The sequence below is a fragment of the Pezoporus flaviventris genome, unplaced genomic scaffold, assembly GCF_033815535.1.
Source record: "Pezoporus flaviventris isolate CSIRO_AGI_PZ_B2104156 unplaced genomic scaffold, CSIRO_AGI_Pfla_v1 ptg000002l, whole genome shotgun sequence".
NCBI classification, from domain to species: domain Eukaryota; kingdom Metazoa; phylum Chordata; class Aves; order Psittaciformes; family Psittacidae; genus Pezoporus; species Pezoporus flaviventris.
In genome coordinates, this window is record NW_026892550.1 from 76,127,656 (window position 1) to 76,145,705 (window position 18,050).

The 18,050-nt window shown below is 38.9% G+C and overlaps 1 protein-coding gene across 21 annotated transcripts in view; it reads left to right on the forward strand.

Moving 5' to 3' along the window:
• AFG2A (AFG2 AAA ATPase homolog A) overlaps nt 1-18,050 on the forward strand; it is a 226,077-nt gene that overhangs the window by 49,366 nt on the left and 158,661 nt on the right. For 15 of the 21 annotated variants that reach the window (XR_009741636.1, XM_061444184.1, XM_061444152.1 and 12 more), the window contains one exon: nt 11,347-11,473. Coding sequence is in view for 20 of the 21 variants with exons in the window: in XM_061444184.1 (XP_061300168.1) it covers nt 11,347-11,473 (127 nt within the window). In the remaining variant the exon portion in view is untranslated. Of the gene's footprint in view, nt 1-11,346; nt 11,474-11,921; nt 12,238-12,275; nt 12,380-17,179; nt 17,229-18,050 lie in introns of those variants that run through there. The other 6 variants (XM_061444226.1, XM_061444250.1, XM_061444243.1 and 3 more) reach the window with 5 other exon arrangements.

Here is an 18,050-nt window from a genome sequence, read left to right on the forward strand (position 1 = left end):
CTTGTGGGTTTAAAACACAGATGTTTTGCTTCCGACCTTCTGTAGAGGTCACTAACAGTCCTTTCTCAGCAGCAGCCACCTACAAGCTGACTTTGTAATTAATATTATGGCGGAGTCTCTGTCGCTGCACAAACCATTACTCTATGGCAAACACTGATTGCATTCAAATATAGAATCATAGACTAGTTAGGGTTGGAAAGGACCTTAAGATCATCTAGTTCCAACCCCACTGCCATGGGCAGGGACATCTCTCACTAAACCATGTCACCCAAGACTCCAGGCAACCTGACCTTGAACACTGCCAGGGATGGAGCATTTCACAGATTCCTTGGGCAACCCATTCCAGTGCCTCACCACCCTCACAGTAAAGAACTTCTTCCTTATATCTAACCTAAACTTCCCCTGTTTAAGTCTGAGCCCATTACCCCTTGTCCTAACACTGTATGCCCCAGTGTTTTATTTATTAGACATTCCCAAGCCATGACTCCGTAATTGTAATACATCTAACACTCTTCCTAACATAACTGTCTCATGTAGCAATTTTACAAAATGTATGTGTATTCATTTATTAGTTTTAAGAAATAATATCTTGAAGTCAGCAAAAATTACATTAATTGGCATTGTTCAGTGTTAAAATCTATTATTTTTAAAAGGACTATTTCTTGTCCAGGCGTCTTAGAAGTTCCATATGCTTTTTTCTATATGAAATAAGCTCCAGGGTTTTTCTTCTTGTCTGTCCCCACCTCTCTCCCCATTTGGCCTGTAGGCAACAAACTAATACATATTAATCAGGAATTAAAAATGTGGGCTGTATACATACCAGCCTTAAAGAGAAATATAAAAATCTAATCCTGCACCTCTGAAGAAAAATAGTTCAGTGTCACAATGTGGCAGTGAATTTGAAGATAATTTTAGCTGTATCCAGTTATGCATTTCGTCCTGTTACAATGCACTTCTAGTGCTCTTGGAAGGTTGTTTTTTTTTTTGTTTTTTTTTTTTTTTACTTTCCTCTCTTCATCTGGTCTGTGTTGAGGGTGTTTAGAAAGAATTGAAAATAAAAAATTAGGGTCTGAATGGACTGGCTATAAAGATAAAGGGAGGCATTCACTATAACTGGTTGGAATGAATAGATAAACCTGCAGAAGAAAAGATGGTAGAAAGAGATGTCACAATGAGTTTTGAGTAGGAAAAATGATTGAGATAGGAGAAACTAATGAAGATTGGAAGGGCTTTTCATAGAGACTTCTCCTTTGCTGCCAGTCAGTCGTACGGGAGAAGCTCTAGCAATGTACCACTTTATATCTTTAAGGCAGAACGGGCATTTTTTGGATTAACATGCAGCCAGGAGCAGTTGTGCACCAGGAGAGGTGAATGACATGATGCACAGAGCATTTCCCACCACTCTGTGGTTTGTATTTGCATGTGCTTCCATGAGTAGGTTATGGCTGTTTTTTATTTACTTTCGAAAGATGTTGTTATGACTTTGTATGAGAGGCTGCGCTCAAGTGAGACCTGTAGCATTTGTCCAGATATAGCAGCGCATGAGGAGGAAAGTTTGCCTTGCAGTAGTCCCTTGCCCAGACAAAGCTTGAGAGGCTTTACAAATTGCACAGCTGCAAAGAGTTATGGGTATTTGTTATCCCTTGGTATCCTGACCATGTAAAACCTAATTCTTCTGGCCATTAGAGGTTGCCAAGAGGGAAATGGCTTGGTAATTAGACTTGAAAGTGATGAATGAACATGAGTCTGTGTAAATGCAGCACAGTCTGTTTGCTGAACTCAGAAAAATCTCTGTGCTTTGGAAATGGGACATTGTTTATATAAGTAGGATTTTTAGAATTTTTGGGCAAGAGACATATTTGTTCCTTTTCTTATTTTTCACAAGCAAAGCATTTTCCCCTTTAACTGCAAATCTTTGTAATGTAAGATGGAAAATGTTGTAGACTAATGTGAAAGACACAGATAAATTCCATTTTCAAGGCAGGAAGTTGGGGGGGTGGGGTGGTGAATGGACAAAATAAATACCTTGCATTTGAATTGCAGAGACCAAAACAAGTTGGTAGATGAATAATGCTAACCTTTTCAGAGTGAGGGTAGAAATGACAAAATAAAGGGACTTTGGTTCCAATAACCCAAAACTACAATATGATGATGTTTTCTTGTATACTGGGGAAGATAGCTACATTCCTAAGCTACAGTTTAAATGCTCAGAACCTCTGGAAGACGTACTGTTTTCACTTTAGGTATTTAAATATTTGCAGTCTTAACTTTTAAGGCCTTCAGGCTTCTAAATGAAGCTGTGAAGAACAGCAGCCTCTCTGCTGTGCCACCTCTGCTTTCAACAGGGACTGTGATAAATCTTCCAGTATTAAGCCAAGCTGTCTCTCTGGAATATTTTAGCACATATATTGTACGCTTTAGCACATACTACACTGTACACCTGAATATACCATTGCATTTTCAAATCTGTGCAAATTCCATGGTGTAATCTGCAGCCTCTGTCATGAAGGAGGTCACTGTATTGAATTTTATCAATGAAATCTAGGGGCTGGAACCCGCAGGTATGTAGTGAAGTGACATTAGGTAGGATAGAAAACCTATGGGGCAGAAAACCACCTTGCACAGGGTAAATTATCAGTTGTATAGCTGGAGAAGAGATATTGTCACCCTGCTGTTACTCATGCTAAGGCTAAAGAATACACGGAAGAAATGGAGTTTCCCTGTGCCATGCTTGCATTGTGGGTGACCCAATTCTAGCAGCTGGCTCAGTTAGGTAAGAAGCTTTGTGTTTCTGGATTCTGTTGGCACTGGTTGTCCCTGAACTGGGGAACATCAGCTAGATTCCCTGCAATATCTGAGTTGTGTTTGGGTATGATAGAGAGTTGAGGCGTTCAAAACTCTTGTGACTGTTGTCTGAATTCTTCAAAGTTCTGGAATTTGGTATCCAAATACAAATGATGTCTGGGAAAAAAGCTGCATATCCAGTGCTAGCTTTCTATTTTAGGCCTAGCAAAGAGTGGTGAAAAAGTAAGGTTTTGAAACAATTTAATCATGTAATTTGCTTTGGAATAGCAATTCTAATAAATAGCATTACCCACAGGTTGTGTGTATGTATGATAAATATCTGCAATCCTTTCATTTTCAAACTTGTTCATGCTTTTTCCCAGCAAGAATCCTTTATGACAGTGTGTTTTAAATCTATGTTTCATCTTTCTTGTTTAAGGAAAAAAACCCAATTATTTGTAACTTTGCGGGTCTGTATTATAATTTGGACATTTGAAGTCAATGTAGACTTTCACTGACATCAGTGGAAGCAGGACTGGATATGTAAACCCTTTTCTTGAAGTCATTCAATTGCATGGATAAATGCACAGGGTTTAGAGGAATTAATCAAGTCTGTTAACGTAGGTAGGCATGTTCTCCAGTGCTTGGGAGTGCTGTGGCAAAACTGACCTGCAGCGAGATGCTTCAGCCAAAGACATGAATTTTAGCTTCTGCCTGGATTCTTGCCAGAGGTCTAGTTGAAACAGATTCCAGGATTGGAAAGGTCAGAAGTAAGCATACTTGGTGATCACTTCAGTTCCTAGGGTGGCAGTGGCTATAGAAAAAGATCAGCTTACCCACACTAAATGGGCCCAAGCAGGCTACAGCTGCCTGTAGGGTTAGGACTTCAAGTGGAGGTCATCTTTTATTTATTTTCATTTATGTATTTATTTATTTTCATTCAGATTAAATACAAGGGGAACATAATTGTAACTAAAACTTGCAAATGAAATTTATTCCAGATGAAAGTGAACTACTTCAAATATTATTATAATGAAATGAAATCCAGTATAGTTACTAGTTACTACTACGTCTTTAGTAATTCCAACTGAAACTGTACTTGCTTCCCAGGTAAACATGATTGATGACAGTTTTCAACTTGATTAACTTCCAGGAATACACAGAGGAGAAACTCTGAGGAAAACAGAAAGAAAAAAATGGGAAATTTACTGTGCAGCGGGGGGGGGTAGGGGATGTGTGTGTGTGTATGTGTGTGTGTTAGGGTTTTTTTTGTTTGGTTTTTTTGATTTGTTTAAAGGCAATGCCAGTGTTTACAGAATAGGAGAAGAGAACCCTTGCCATTAGCATTCTTCCTGTTTCAGCTAGGCATGCCAGGGCCACCAGTTGAAGGCCATGTCTAATGTCTGTCTTTTATGGACATGTCTGGAATGAGTTGCAGGCAGATTGAAATGGGTGATGGATCGCAACCTAGACACTTAAGGATTTGAAGATGTGCTTGGGGAAGGCCCTCTGGAAGAAAGCCTGTTGATTCCAAACCTGTCTCAAACTTGCTCCTTTCCTCCTTTTCTGTCTTTTCATTGCATTTCATTTTTTTCTGGGCCTACTTCACTGGCTTCTGGAAGCTGCAATAATAAGAAATTTGGGCAAATGGAACAGGCTGGTTGCATGACTATGGAGGATAATTAGGATGTCCCTGCAGTGATCTATGGACCATGTGTTTTGACATCACCTGCTGACAGCTGAGCACTGTTTCCTTTTTTCACAAAGCTCATCTTTTCTTTTTAGGAAGCTTGTTTAGAAGTTGGAGACCACTGAAGGAGTACTGGGACTCCTCTTACTTTTCTGTGCTTTTCTCATGTCTTAAAAAGCAAACAACATGAACTGTGCTTAATTGTTGAATTGGCAGTGGGCAAAACAGTTTTTTGTCCTGACATTAAAGCTAAATGTTCTACACAGTCTCTGAATTTCCCAGACTTACCCATGTTTCCTCTGGAGATTTCCCTTCTGTAGTACTTGCTCTTGGGGAAACAGGAAAGATGTGAAACAATATAGTGTGTAATAGCTGATACAGGTGTATGCAAAATGTGACAGCATCTAATTGTAGGGTACTGATGCAGGGAAGGGTTTAGGATTATATTTTTTCAGAGTTCTGATAACGCAGGCAGGAAGATTCCCTGCAATGGGAAACATTTCTTGTCTTAGCACTGAAGAGTTAAACATAAAAACTGATCACATACATAAGATTTGCATGCAGTATATCTCGTCTAGACTTTTTAATACAGTCCGTGCCTGTAGTATCTGTAGTGGTCTGAATTAATAATATGCATTGAAATTGTACCATACATGTGCCAGAAATGAATTTGGCCCAGTTTTTAAATAATGCTTGCTTAGGCCTAGGTATGCTTGTTATGCCTTTTTGTTTTATGAAATATCTCCTTTGTTGTAAGCATGTGTACGTAGAGTCAGATAGTAATTGTGGATGACAGTTTTGCAGCTCAGAACAGGAATCGTGCTTGTAAACAGAAATAAGTATGAGATGTAAAAGGTATTGTGATTTTAAGGGGGAGAGGGAAAACTCCTATAGGGGAAAAAGTAGTGATATTGCGCTGCCTATGTAAACATGCATGTCTGTAAACTAATACATTTAGTAAAGTTTGGCTTTTGAAGCCCTGGTAGCATTCAAGGGAGAAAAGTTCAAAGCTAACATAAGGGCCCACTCTGCTATCTTTAGATATAAGAATATTCTGATTGAATTTAAGTTTCAGCAGGGTACATCTGTGTGGGAGAGAGTGCTTTTTCTAAATGACACGTCAGTGTCCATACTCACTGGGAGTATTGTGTGCAGTTCTGGTGTCCTCAACATAACAGACATGGAACTGTTGGAACAAGTCCAGAGGAGGGCCACGAGGATGATCAGGGGACTGGAGCACCTCTCATATGAAGATAGGATGAGAAGGTTGGGGCTGTTCAGCCTGCAGAAGAGAAGGCTTCGTGGAGACCTCATAGCAGCCTTCCAGTATCTGAAGGGGGCTTATAAGGATGCTGGAGAGGGACTCTTCATTAGGGACTGTAGTGATAGGACAAGGGGTAACAGGTTAAAACTTAAACAGGAGAAGTTTAGATTAGATATAAGGAATAAGTTCTTTACTGTGAGGGTGGTGAGGCACTGGAATGGGTTGCCCAGGGAAGTTGTGAATGCTCCATCCCTGTCGTGTTCAAGGTCAGGTTGCATGGAGTCTTGGGTGACATGATTCAGTGAGAGATGTCCCTGCCCATGGCAGGGGGGTTGGAACTAGATGATCTTAAGGTCCTTTCCAACCCTAACTAGTCTATGATTCTGTGATTCTGCTGGGCAAAATACCCCACTGGTAGAGTTTTTGAGTGAAATTCAGTATCCGGGAAGATGCTGCAATTACTGTTTTTCTGGCATTGCTATTGGAGTAAATTGTTGTGGTTTTTTTTTTTTTTCTAATGCTGTGGAAAGCCTTGAATTGCCAAAGCTATATTTCACCAGTGTTTGTGAGGGAAGGAAGTAAAACAGTGTGACAGTTAATTGCGATCACAGCAGTTGGACTGACAAGACAGACTTGGTGGTTGCTCCTTGCTGACAGGTTACCCCTGCAGAGCCCTGACAAAAAAGTCAGACTTAATAAAAATCCTTCAGGCTCTGCGAGCAAGGTGACTCTCACATGGAAGCGTGCTGGCAGGGGGCTTGGGTATTTCAGGAACCTTTTACCTCCATAGTTTGTGGGGAAGCGGAGAGTTCTGCCAGAAAGTTCTATTTCAACGTAAAATAATTTTTTTATCCAACCATTTTGTCATGTCAATGAGTTTTATATTTGCTTTGATATGAAATTCTTTCCAGCGATTCCAGTGAGGTAAGGATTTGAGATGATAGCACATCCACAAGTGTTTTTGAAACCCTGAAATTTTGATTATGACTGTGATTCTGTTGTCGTGAGGAAAAAAAACCCAAACAAACAGCTTTCATCTGTATGTAAATCTTGCCTGATAGGACATTTTGGAAAAGAAGCTGGCCTGTACTCCCTTCTCACAAAACCTGTGTTACAGATTTCAGCTGTGTGGCAATTAATCCCTCTGCAGTAATTTATCCAGGATATTTCTCCTGAGGTCTGCCTCTTTGACCTCAGGGATCTGCCTGAGGTAGGGACATCTGTGCAGAAATGGGGCTTTTCAGGAGAGGGGCCCTCCCAGACTTTCTTCTGGTTTTGTAGCTTCACAGTTGCTGTGAATTTTAGAGTGCTGAAAATGTTATTGTGTGACTGTTTCTTGAATTTCCACATTTACAGTTTAGAAACATAACTAAATTAAGGTCCTGATTCTGAAGCTAAGGTGCTCAGACAGGCCTCAGTGCCTGTCTGAGTAGTGGGATGGAGAGTCAGTGGTTCTCCTTAACAGGATTTAAATGGTGATTGAAACTGAAATACATTTTTCAATGAAAATGACATCTAGCGTTGTGAAAAAACATTAATTCCATTGTCTTTGTAAGTGTTCTAGGTTGTCAGATGATGCAAGTGTACATTTGCTTTAGCTCGCAGTGGTGATGCTTACCAAATTTCACCATGAGGTGAAACCATAATGAATACATTTTCAGACTGTTTTCTGTTTTTAGGTTTCAAGTGTTAAAAAAATCGTTTATATAAGGGAGATAGAAAAAGAACGTAAGCAATTAAAAGTGCATGAAAGAAGTCAGTTGCTGTCAAACAAACAAACAAATAAAAAGCCTGTAGCATGAAGCGTAACAGATTTAAATCAAGTGATTTCATACATCTGGTTATGTCCAGAAACAAAATCTCCTTGGCTTGAAGAGCTATATAAGCTAGGGAACTGTATATATTCCATGATGCAGTGATAGAATCAGGCTGCGGTTGCTTTTTATGTGCCCAGGAAGATGTATGAGAGTGGCTTAAGGTGTCTAAGGGGAAATGTCACTGCCCACTGAGATCTGAATCCAGCTGGTTAGAACAGTCTTTGGATAAGGCCAGAGGAGGTAAGAAAGTGTTCTGTGGAGTGCTCTCACCTGCTATATTAAATTTGGAGCTGGGGCTCATGATCAGTCAGTTTCATCAGACAGGGCCAGAGTTAATTCAGATTGTGAGGCTTTGGTACACTGTAAAAGTGTTTTATTCTGTCAAAATGTGTTTTGAAAGTACCTTTAGCTAAAATAAAATACCAAGAACAGGTTTTGCTTTTCATATTTGCCTTCAATGGTTGTTTTAATCCATGGATAGTCTTAGCCAAGAGGCTTTTGCCATCCAGGAAGCTTCTCTGATGGTCGAGTGAAGTGCCTGAGCAGGAGCGCATATGTTCTTGGTCTGAGACTGGTGGGACACTTGCAGGATTAGCTGAAATATCACATACAGGAGGATATCTGGCTCTAAGTGATGTAATAAACTAGTAAGCAGACTTTTTTTGCCTTTAAAACTCCTTCATCGAGGGTTGGCGAGAAGATTAACACATAGCCTACAGACAAATGTATTTCATGAGGGCAGCATAAGAGATGACTTGAAATTCTCATGCCTTTACGAAGCAGCCAGATTCCTTTTTGCTCACACGTTTTTTATTTTGAAGTTCAAGATATTTCTGGTTAAGGGCACAACTTTTGCATATGTGCACCTGTGCACATGTCACCCTGTGTGGATTATGTGAGAGGCTTAATTCTGACTGCCTGGATTTGCAGGTGGTGTGTTGACAGGAAATTAGAGTGTACCAGGACGTGCCTTTTGAGGACTATTTCCATGCAGTTGTGATGATGACATCAATGTGTGGAGGTCAGGTGGTGGTGGTGGTGGGGAAAACATGGCCCCTTAGCTGGAAGTTGTTTTTGGCAGGGCCTCCGTGGGACTGGAGGGTTAATCATAATTTGTTTCTCTGGCTGCCGTTTGTGTCAAAAGTCTGGGCAGCTTTAATGAATGTTGCCTGTGTTAATTTAAAATCCTTGCTGGGAAAACATAGGGAAATGGAAAAATGCATACTTGGGTGTCATCCTTCAGATTAACAGCTTAGGCAGCACTAGAGGTCTCGGAGTGCATGGTGCAGCTCCGAGCAGCTGCCATAGGGATCTCACTGTAAACCTGTGCCTGACTGTGACTTTTATAGGGTATCCTATTCAGCCAAAAGCTAATTTGCTGTAGACTCTGTTCTAAAAATGGTGCATTGTACGGCAGCTTAGTGAACAATGTAAATAAAAGTGGTGAAATTGGAAATTCCTGGTGTCGTAGGTCCTAGACACCTCTTCATTTGGTACTGTTTGTGTTATTGGTATTTTTGCATGGCTGGTTTTAGACCTTTTTCCCTCCACTTTTAGCAGTTAATAATAAATACCCAAACAATGCCCTGGTATTTCCCTTCATTGTTTGAGCTGTATGATGCCATCAGTGTTTGCTTAACTGCAATTTTCTGATTATTTGCTTCTTAATTGCATGGAAGTCTTTGCAATGTACATTGCCCTATAACAGTGTGGATTTTCTTTACAATATACATTAATTTTACCTTTTTTTTCAGTGTGAAGCTTCCAAGAGAAATGTTTATATGGGGGAAAGATGAGATGTAATATCTGTTCTAGCCACCTCTCTTTAAAACCAGATATTTTTTCCTTTTCCCCTGAAGTCCTCCAGTGTCAGTTTCAGATCATCTCATTTTTGACTTTGCTTAGCTTTTTCTTGTGTGCAGTCTGCTGGGTATAAAGTTGAGTAAACGTGAAATTTAAGCAGAATGGGAGGCCTGACTCCCTACTGAGACAAGCTTAAGTTACAAAGTTGATTTTAATTTCCTTTAAGCTGTGTCCTTCAAAAAAGCATTTACTATCCATGTCTAACACCTGAAGTGTTTTATTGTTTTCAACCCTCTATAAGTCAATAGGACCGTGACCAATGGGTATGTTAGAAATATTGTAATATCACCTGGGAATTTCTGACATGGCTGCAGCAAACCAAAAAAGCTGACAATTAGCTAACCCAAGTCCCTTCTCTAATATACCTTAGCAACCTAAATATTCTGTTAGCTGACATTTCAAAGATACTTTCCAGACTAGGTCTGATAAGTTAACTGTTTTGCACTGGAAAATTATAGAGCCAGGTGTTGAATAGGAGAGCAAGAGAATTCCTTTGGAGGACATCTGTAGAGCAACGACGGAGTTGTTACTATTGCTTTGGCTCTGAGACATTTACGAAGCGCTTTGGTTTCAGGCATGTTGGTGGTGGATGGCAGTGCTGCAGCAATATATGTGTGTAATAACAATGCAACTATCTATGAGTATTCTCTATCTGCTAGAAATAATTGCAGGGCTTATCTTTATAATCTAATATTCCTTCATGCAAACCAGTGTTTAGGTTGCTGGGTACTGCAAGAAACACATATATCATTTGTGTAGTGCATCTGCCAACATATGAGTGTATACAGTTACCTGTGTGTGGTCCTAGTATCTGCTAGGTCTAGTGTCCTTTCAAAAACAAAAAACGATATGGTGGGTGATGACCTGTGTTTTTTTAATAACATTTCGGAAATAAAACCTCTTTATGAAGAATTAGAACAATGTTATAAAGAACACAACCCTCATGAGATGTATTATTTATCACAAGTGCTTGTTCTCTTGGTTTGATTTATGCAATGTCTTCCTTTTCTGTGTTCTTTGTTTTATGTGTGAATATGTGCAGATACACACATACATGTATGTGTGCACATACTTATATGCATTAAAGAATTGTCTGGGAACAAGGTGGTACATCCTTTGCTTATTCTTTTTAAAATATTGGAAGCTTTAATGAAAACAATAAGAGTTTATTTCTGGAATGCTTTTTGTTACATATAGTTAAGCAATTTGAGTGAATCTTCCATAAACTTTAAGGTTATCAGAGTTGATTCCAAATTAAAAAAACCCAAACAACAAGAAACCAAAACACCAGAATAGTTATGCTTCGTCTGTTCAGGGTTTTCACATCTTGGTGATTTCAAAACTAGAATTTTCTGTTTCTCAGTCTTGATTTTTTTTCTTTTGTTTTCCTGGTATCTGTAGAATCAGCTGAGTTAAAGGACTGACAATGCTATTAGAAGGCACTTGTATTATTCTCATTTGATGGGGAGAACATAAAATGTAGAGCAACTCTGCAAAATACATAACCCTATGCAGTACAAAAATTAGGTAGTTATGTAAGCACTCCTTTGGATAGTGCTAAAATAAAAGTTTGTCTGACTAAGAAGGAAATCCAGTTATTTTAGAAATATTCCAGACATCCACATTGTCTTAAACACTTTATAACCTACATAGCAGGGTCGGAAGTAAGAAAACCTCAGTTGCTTTGCTGAATACCAAAGCAGTATTCAGCAGTCCTTTAAAGGACTAATTCTGCAGTTTGCTTTTACTCACTTCACATGACTGATAAAGTTTCAGGGAGTGAAGGTGAAAATAAGAACCAGAAGGAATGCAGATAAAGAGATGGATCCCTGTAAATCGAAAAGAACAAGACGTTCTTTCCTTTCTCCAGTTTTCTAGGAAGGGAAAGCTAATGCTGGGACTTTTTTTTTTTTTTTTTTCTAAATAAGCTCTTCAGGTGCTGGAAATGTAGCAGATCGTGTCTTGGCTCAGTTGCTAACGGAAATGGATGGGATAGAACAGCTGAAGGATGTGACAATTTTGGCAGCTACAAACAGACCGGACATGATAGACAAGGTACGAATAGACACACTGTCGTATATCCTGTTCCCTGGAGAAGACCAGATTTTGCTGTAATTCCTTCCTCTGTTTCTCTCCAAACTGTTGTCTAGTCAATTTAATGATTAAAAGTAGAAGTTTTCAAATGAAGAAACGGCAAAAGCAAAGATTGTCCCTCACTTTTTTTTCCTCTCTGCAGAATATTTAACAGAAACAAAATGTTTTGTGATAGCCTTAAGTATCTTTTTCCTAGAAGAAATTTTCCTTAAATCAAGCTCGTTGAACTTGTGCAACAACATTTCTGTCAAACTGCTTCTGTAGTTTTTGCTTCTGTTGTGTTTATTTATGCATGAGTTTGTTGGTTTCATTAGTTATTTCCTTTTGAAAGACTAACTATCTCAGTAGTGCCATTAGCCTGCTGCTAGCAATATGGTTTCCAAATGTAAACAGTGCAAATTCTCTTTAGGTCCTGCAACATCTCTTCTGGAGTGACAAGAACATTTCAAGTTAATAAAAATGTGAGGGTTGTAATGCTTACTGTGGAAAACCTGCAAAACCAAAACCAACCCAGCAGCCCTCTACAAAATCCACTTTAAAACTGTCTCCCACTGCTGTGGATTCTCACAGCTAAGTGCAGTAGATAGACCAGTCTGAAGTGATTCCCTTTGTGATACATTTTGTAGTGTTAGTGTGTTTCTTTATTCCACATCTCTTCACCTTCACAACATTCATGAATTTGATGACAGGTTAATGCAATTGATTTTTCCTGAACTTTTCCAGGATTTCTTATAGGTTTCTGAAATCTTTTTAATGTTAACAGATTCTCCCATTTTAAGATGTGTCTGGAATAGATTTTCTGTTTGTTTTGGGGAATTTGGGCATAAAACATGTATGAAGCACACATTTTAAAGTAAGATTCATATACAGTGAAATCTTGGGGAAAAAAATACCTTGCTTTTTCTGATCAGAACACAGCCTTTTCCCTATTGAACCAGAGAAAGACATACAGCTGGTGTCCTGACAAAGTGTGCCTGCCAAGGCAAAGTAGAGTTATCAGAAAGTTTTCAGTAAAAGATAATAAAAATATGAAAAATATTCCGTGAAAAATATGCTTGTGCAAAAATGAAATTTTCAAAATTCCACTTTTGTCAAGCAGATTAAATTTTTCTTTGGCTCCTATTCTTTGGGTTTGGACTGAGCTGAATTTGAAAAAATTCTGTTTGTTGAACAGAAGGGAAATTTCCAACTTCAACATTGTACTGTGTTATCTGTGTCACCACCTGGGAATTCAGCTCACTGTCATTCTCCCTGTTGCTGGATTTCTCTTGGGCCTACAGGGAATGCTATTTTTTTATATTTTAGCTTTCATTTGAAATATTGGTATATTGAGACAGTATATATTTGAAATATTGGCAATGTTGGGGCAGTACTACCATGTGTTAAGGGTACCACACCTCGATACCTAGGTTCTTGATATATGCCAGCTGTACCTACATTACTGGTGCAAATCCAGACCACTTAGTCCGGTGCTGAAAGTTTTCATTTTAATATGGTGGGTAAAAATTTGGCATTTTTTGTGCATCTGAATTTTGTGGGGTGGTAAACTTTAAAGAGCTAACAGCACAATTGTGTTTAGGTGACAACATATCTTATGTGTTCTTTTCCCTAATAAAGTCGGTAGTCTTGACTCTAAATGTAAAGAAGTAGGAGCTGCCTGAGACAGTGCCACCCATAGCAGCAAGCTGTGTGATTATAGGAATTTTATTAGCAATAAACCATGAATGGATATTTTAGATTTTTATTTAGAACTATTTTTACCAAGGTATAATAACTTATGGTAGCTTTGTAGAAAGCATTTGTTTACAGAGTAGCAGAACAAAATTCCACAGGTCTGGAGGAAGGGGAGTTTTAAACTGGGATTTAAAGGACTGGAGAGTCACATGAGTTGGTATTGCTTGCGTCATGCTTCATCCAGACCAGATAGGCTATACCAGCCCACCACCATGTCCTGGGTCTGTGTAATATTTGCAGTGCATGAGTTGCACATTTTATTTTATTTTATTTTTTAATCCTGGAAGAAAGAAGCCTGGCACCGGAAAGTTTGTGCTGTGAATTTCACTTCATGGGAAATCTTTCAGTATGGGCTTTTAGTTTACTTTGTGATCAGTGATCCCTTTGAAAAGGTAACATTTTGTTAAATCAATTTGATATTTTATATATTTCACCCGTATATTACAATAAGTGCGTGTCCTGTTTTCGTAGGTGTGTGATGACTCTACAGTAATTTTAATGCATTAACTTTACATATGGTTTATAGGCTCAAGGCAGTCTGTGTCCTTTCCTTCCAAGGACTGGGAACATGTCTGGTGTACTTCTTGCAACTACCTTTTCACTTTTGAAACCAATAAATGTTTGAGGAATGCATGCTTTGTAGGTTTTACAATATACACTTACAAAATTGGTAATAATCCATTCAGGATCTTCATTTATGTGACTGCTTCTTAACTGACACATATGTGATGGTTATTCTTTTGTAGTTTGAAAGCAGTATTTGGGAATATCAAATGTAAGGGTATTCCCCTGAGCCTAGTGCAGACTTCACCATCTCTGTAAACACTACAGTATGTTGTTTTGGGTAGTGAATAGCTTTTGAGTCAGACTTTATAAAAAGTTGTGTTTAACGGTAAACGTGTTTTGACTTGCTATGAATGTCTAATAATAAGGTAATTTCTCTAAGATATCATCATAGTGTTGGAATAATATTTCAGTACAAGGTTGTGTCCCACGTTTGTAGCACTTAGCTACTTTGCATCTCATTCATGTGATGCTGGAAATACTTGAGGATGGTTTCTGTTCTTCATAAGAAAACAAAACCAGCATGTACGGTTTTCAGCCATGTATGGTACAGAAAATGATTCCTCTTAGAAGGGAAATATTTGAGAACAAGATGTTCTGAACATTCTTTGAAAGTGATACAGAAACAAAACACTCTGAGTCAGTAATAATAGTAAAATCTTCCCTTTTATTCTTCATTCTGTAAGTAGAATTGATATGATTAACTGGTAAATGCTTTTTGTTTCTGGTGACTTACCCACTCAGGAGTGATTTTTTTCATACCTAAAATATTTTGCAGTAATTTTATGGAGCTTCTTATGTTTCCAAACTTTCTGTATGTTCCCATCTATCAGTTGGCCTAACAGGAGAGGTCCCTCATCCCCACAAACCTTGCATAAAGTATTTTGAACGCTATCATTTACTTAGCTTGAAATTAAATGTTCTATTCAGACATATATGTAGACAAATTTTCAGGTGTAGTCTGAAAAATTTCCATGAAAGAAAACCTGGACCAATTCATCAGGGTCTCTGTGTCTTTTTATTCTTTTCCAGTGGAATCTGTTTTCCCAGCCTTTTAGTACCGGGTTTATTTCCTGGGTGAGAAGGGTGAATTGCTATCATTACCTGCCCATGCAGATATCTTTTTTCCTCTGAAGAAGTTTCAATCTCCATTAGCAAGAGTACAGTGAAAGCAGAGAGTCTGTCCGGCCTGGGGACCTTAGTGAAAGTTTTAGCACAGGAAGCAAGATGCATGTTGCTGGGGGTCAGATAGTTTTAGCTCCTGCTGAGCCAGATTTGAATGTCAGACACGTTAGCTGTGATGTAAAACACAAGGCGCTGAGTGAAGTGATGGCCTGTGGTGTAGGATGACATCCTGGTGCTCCTGACAGCTTCACTTCTCCATATTGTGGGGTGCAGAAAAGATGTATCCTCAAATATGCTATTTGCATAAGAATGACAGGATGTGATGGGACAAATGAAGATTGATGAGATGCTGTGCTGTCAAGTGTTGCCTGTTGTCTCTAGATTGATGATGGTCTGGATTTTGTCTGTGCTCATGGGATTCAGTGTAGTTTAAACCAGAAACTGTCCTGGTAGGCTGAATACTGAAGAGCTGTATCTTTGCAAATTCTCTGTTAGTACAGGAGGGCTTGGCTCCCACTCTTAAAGTATCTTGCGTATTGGTATATGAAACGTGTTCTGTGTATTGTATCAGTGCAGATTTTTGCATATCTATTTTGCTTTTTAAAACCTTCTTCCTCACTTTGTTCCTCTTTCCCCTTCTCTTCTTTCACCTGCAAGTTTTGCTGTTCCTTAATTAAGCTCCATTGGTTTTAGTGTATTAACCACTGTGTTTGAATTCAGCTTATTTAATTTAAAAACCACATGGATACTACTGGGTTGTCTGTTCTGCTTACGCAAACAAAATAAAGCAAAACTGCAACCTATATTCTTTGTAGTAATTGCCAAGTGTGGAATAAAACTTCCTTCCCCTCTGGTTCATTTGGATTTGGAGGAGTCTTTTGGGCAGAGAAATAAGAGAGATTCATCAAGTTGATCTGACCCCCAAAATTACAGTGTAGTTATGGGACAACCTTAAATTAAAATGGCTTGTTTTGATGAAAATAAAAACCCCATGATATAGCCATTTGGCAGAATCGGTAAAGAAACTTTTAATTTCTTGCCTGTAGCAAAAGTAAATAATATTTCCTTTTTAAAAACATCAAAGTTCTGTCTTTCTGAAGGCTTATGGAAGAAATTCACGTATTTAGGTTTGCAGTTTTAAAAGTTAAAAGGAATAGGAAGGAATCTTGCATATTTATTCATTATTGTCTGGAAGTGTGTATGTGCTGTTATAAAGCAGGTGATGCTACAAGCATATTTAGCAGTCAGATGCAGTGGCACAAAATTAGCTCACTACCATGTGATAAATTTTCTTATTTACATAGCTGTTTATTTGTGATTTTCGTTTTGGTCAGGTACATTTTGCTAAAGGTTCTTTCTGTGTTACAGCTTTGACTTGGTGAGATTTCAGTTTATCCCAAATATGGTGTAGGACTGTAGAGGTACAAATCACATATCCCGTCAGTCATGTGCTAAGTTTCCACCCCTCACCGTTTTGATCAAAGATCATAAAACACAATAGGTTAGAAGGGGCTCCTGGGGATCTTCTGGTCCAGGCTCCTGCTTGAGCAGGGCCAGCTTCAGTGCTAGGTGAGGTTGCTCAAGGCTGGTGCAGCAGGGTTTTGAGATTCTCCAAGGATAGAGATCTCACAGCCTCTTAGCATCTGCTGTGCTGTTTGACCATCTTCACCAGGAAGATATTTTCCTTGCAGTTAGCAGCCTAGCTCTGTGTCTTCTCAAACCATCCCACTGCTCCCTGCTCCTTTAGGTACATTAATGCAGATAGGGTTGGTCATGGATTTTTGAAGGAGAGCATCGGGGTTTTTGTCATGGTATGATTTTTTCCCCCTCTTGTCCCTAGTACTCAGGTGGGAACCCCCCCCAACTGACTTGCGCCTGAAAGAAGGCTTATGCTGAGTGCTTTAGGATTCTGCAGGAGGAAATGTAAATATCTTGCTTTTCAGTCTGCTCTGCATTGGATTTGGCTCAAGGGCGAGCAGTCGAGTGTCCCTCGGCCTCGCAGTGATACATTGTGAGGGAAGTCCCGGACAGGGAAGGGTGGTATCTCTCTGGCTGTCATTTCTCAGCGTTGCTTCTGTGCAGTTTTCATCCAGATTTGGAAGACAAGGCACAAGATTGGGTGCTTTAGAAGGAGGTGATGCTGGTACTGCTTCATAAAGTATTTTATGACAGTTGAATAAATTAGTACTAAGTAAACACTAGTTAGAGTGAAATCTTTTTACATTCTTAATTTTGCACTGCTAGGTTACTGGAGATGGAGTCTGTCCTTGGGACTGGTAGAGATAACTAACAAGTAAGTTGGTAAACTGCTTTCCCTGCCTGGTACTGTATTACTGAGATCAGTTTTCATTTGCAGGTGGGCTTTGTAGGTGTCATGACAATAGAACAGGTGGGAAAGTGTTTCAGAAGAGGAATCAAAGTACATAAACACAATCGCCATGTCTCTTTATGCTGCTGAATTATTAGTTTTTTACTTTAAATGCTGAAATCACTCTCTGCTAGTCAAAGGGCACTCCTCATGTTCTTGTAAAGCCCTGGGATTAAGAACAGAAAGTGAGATTTTGTGGGTCTCCTCAGTCAGCCAGCACCTACAGTAGTTACAACATTTTGCCCAGGTGCAAGTGTGGGTCTTTGAAATAACAGGAGATGTGGAATTTCTTTTGAAGACAAGATTGTCCTCAAGCATATAATAAATTTTCAGGAAATAAAGCTTTAGGGAAAAATGATATCAAACTACATGCCATTGGAAAGAGGATCTGATATTCTAACATAGTTTCACAATCTTGGCACCATCGTATTTTCCATCAGTTGTTTTTCTCTGGTATGTGTTTGGGTTTCTACCCTTAATCTTGTTGAATTTGCAACTCTGACTAGGACAAAGAGGTGCTCTGGAACGTAGCTGTTTCTCAAAGGACTAATTTTGCCTTTGTTAATATCAAATGTATACACTTTTGGGTGATTAAGAGCTTATCAATTTTATTAAAAAAACAAACCAAAAACCAGAGAGAGAGCAAAAGTGTGACAACTTTTGAATCACTTAATTCATTCTTTTCACCTTCCAAACTGAAATGACTGCATAGACACAGATGATGAGCATAGCTGATTACTGGCCGAG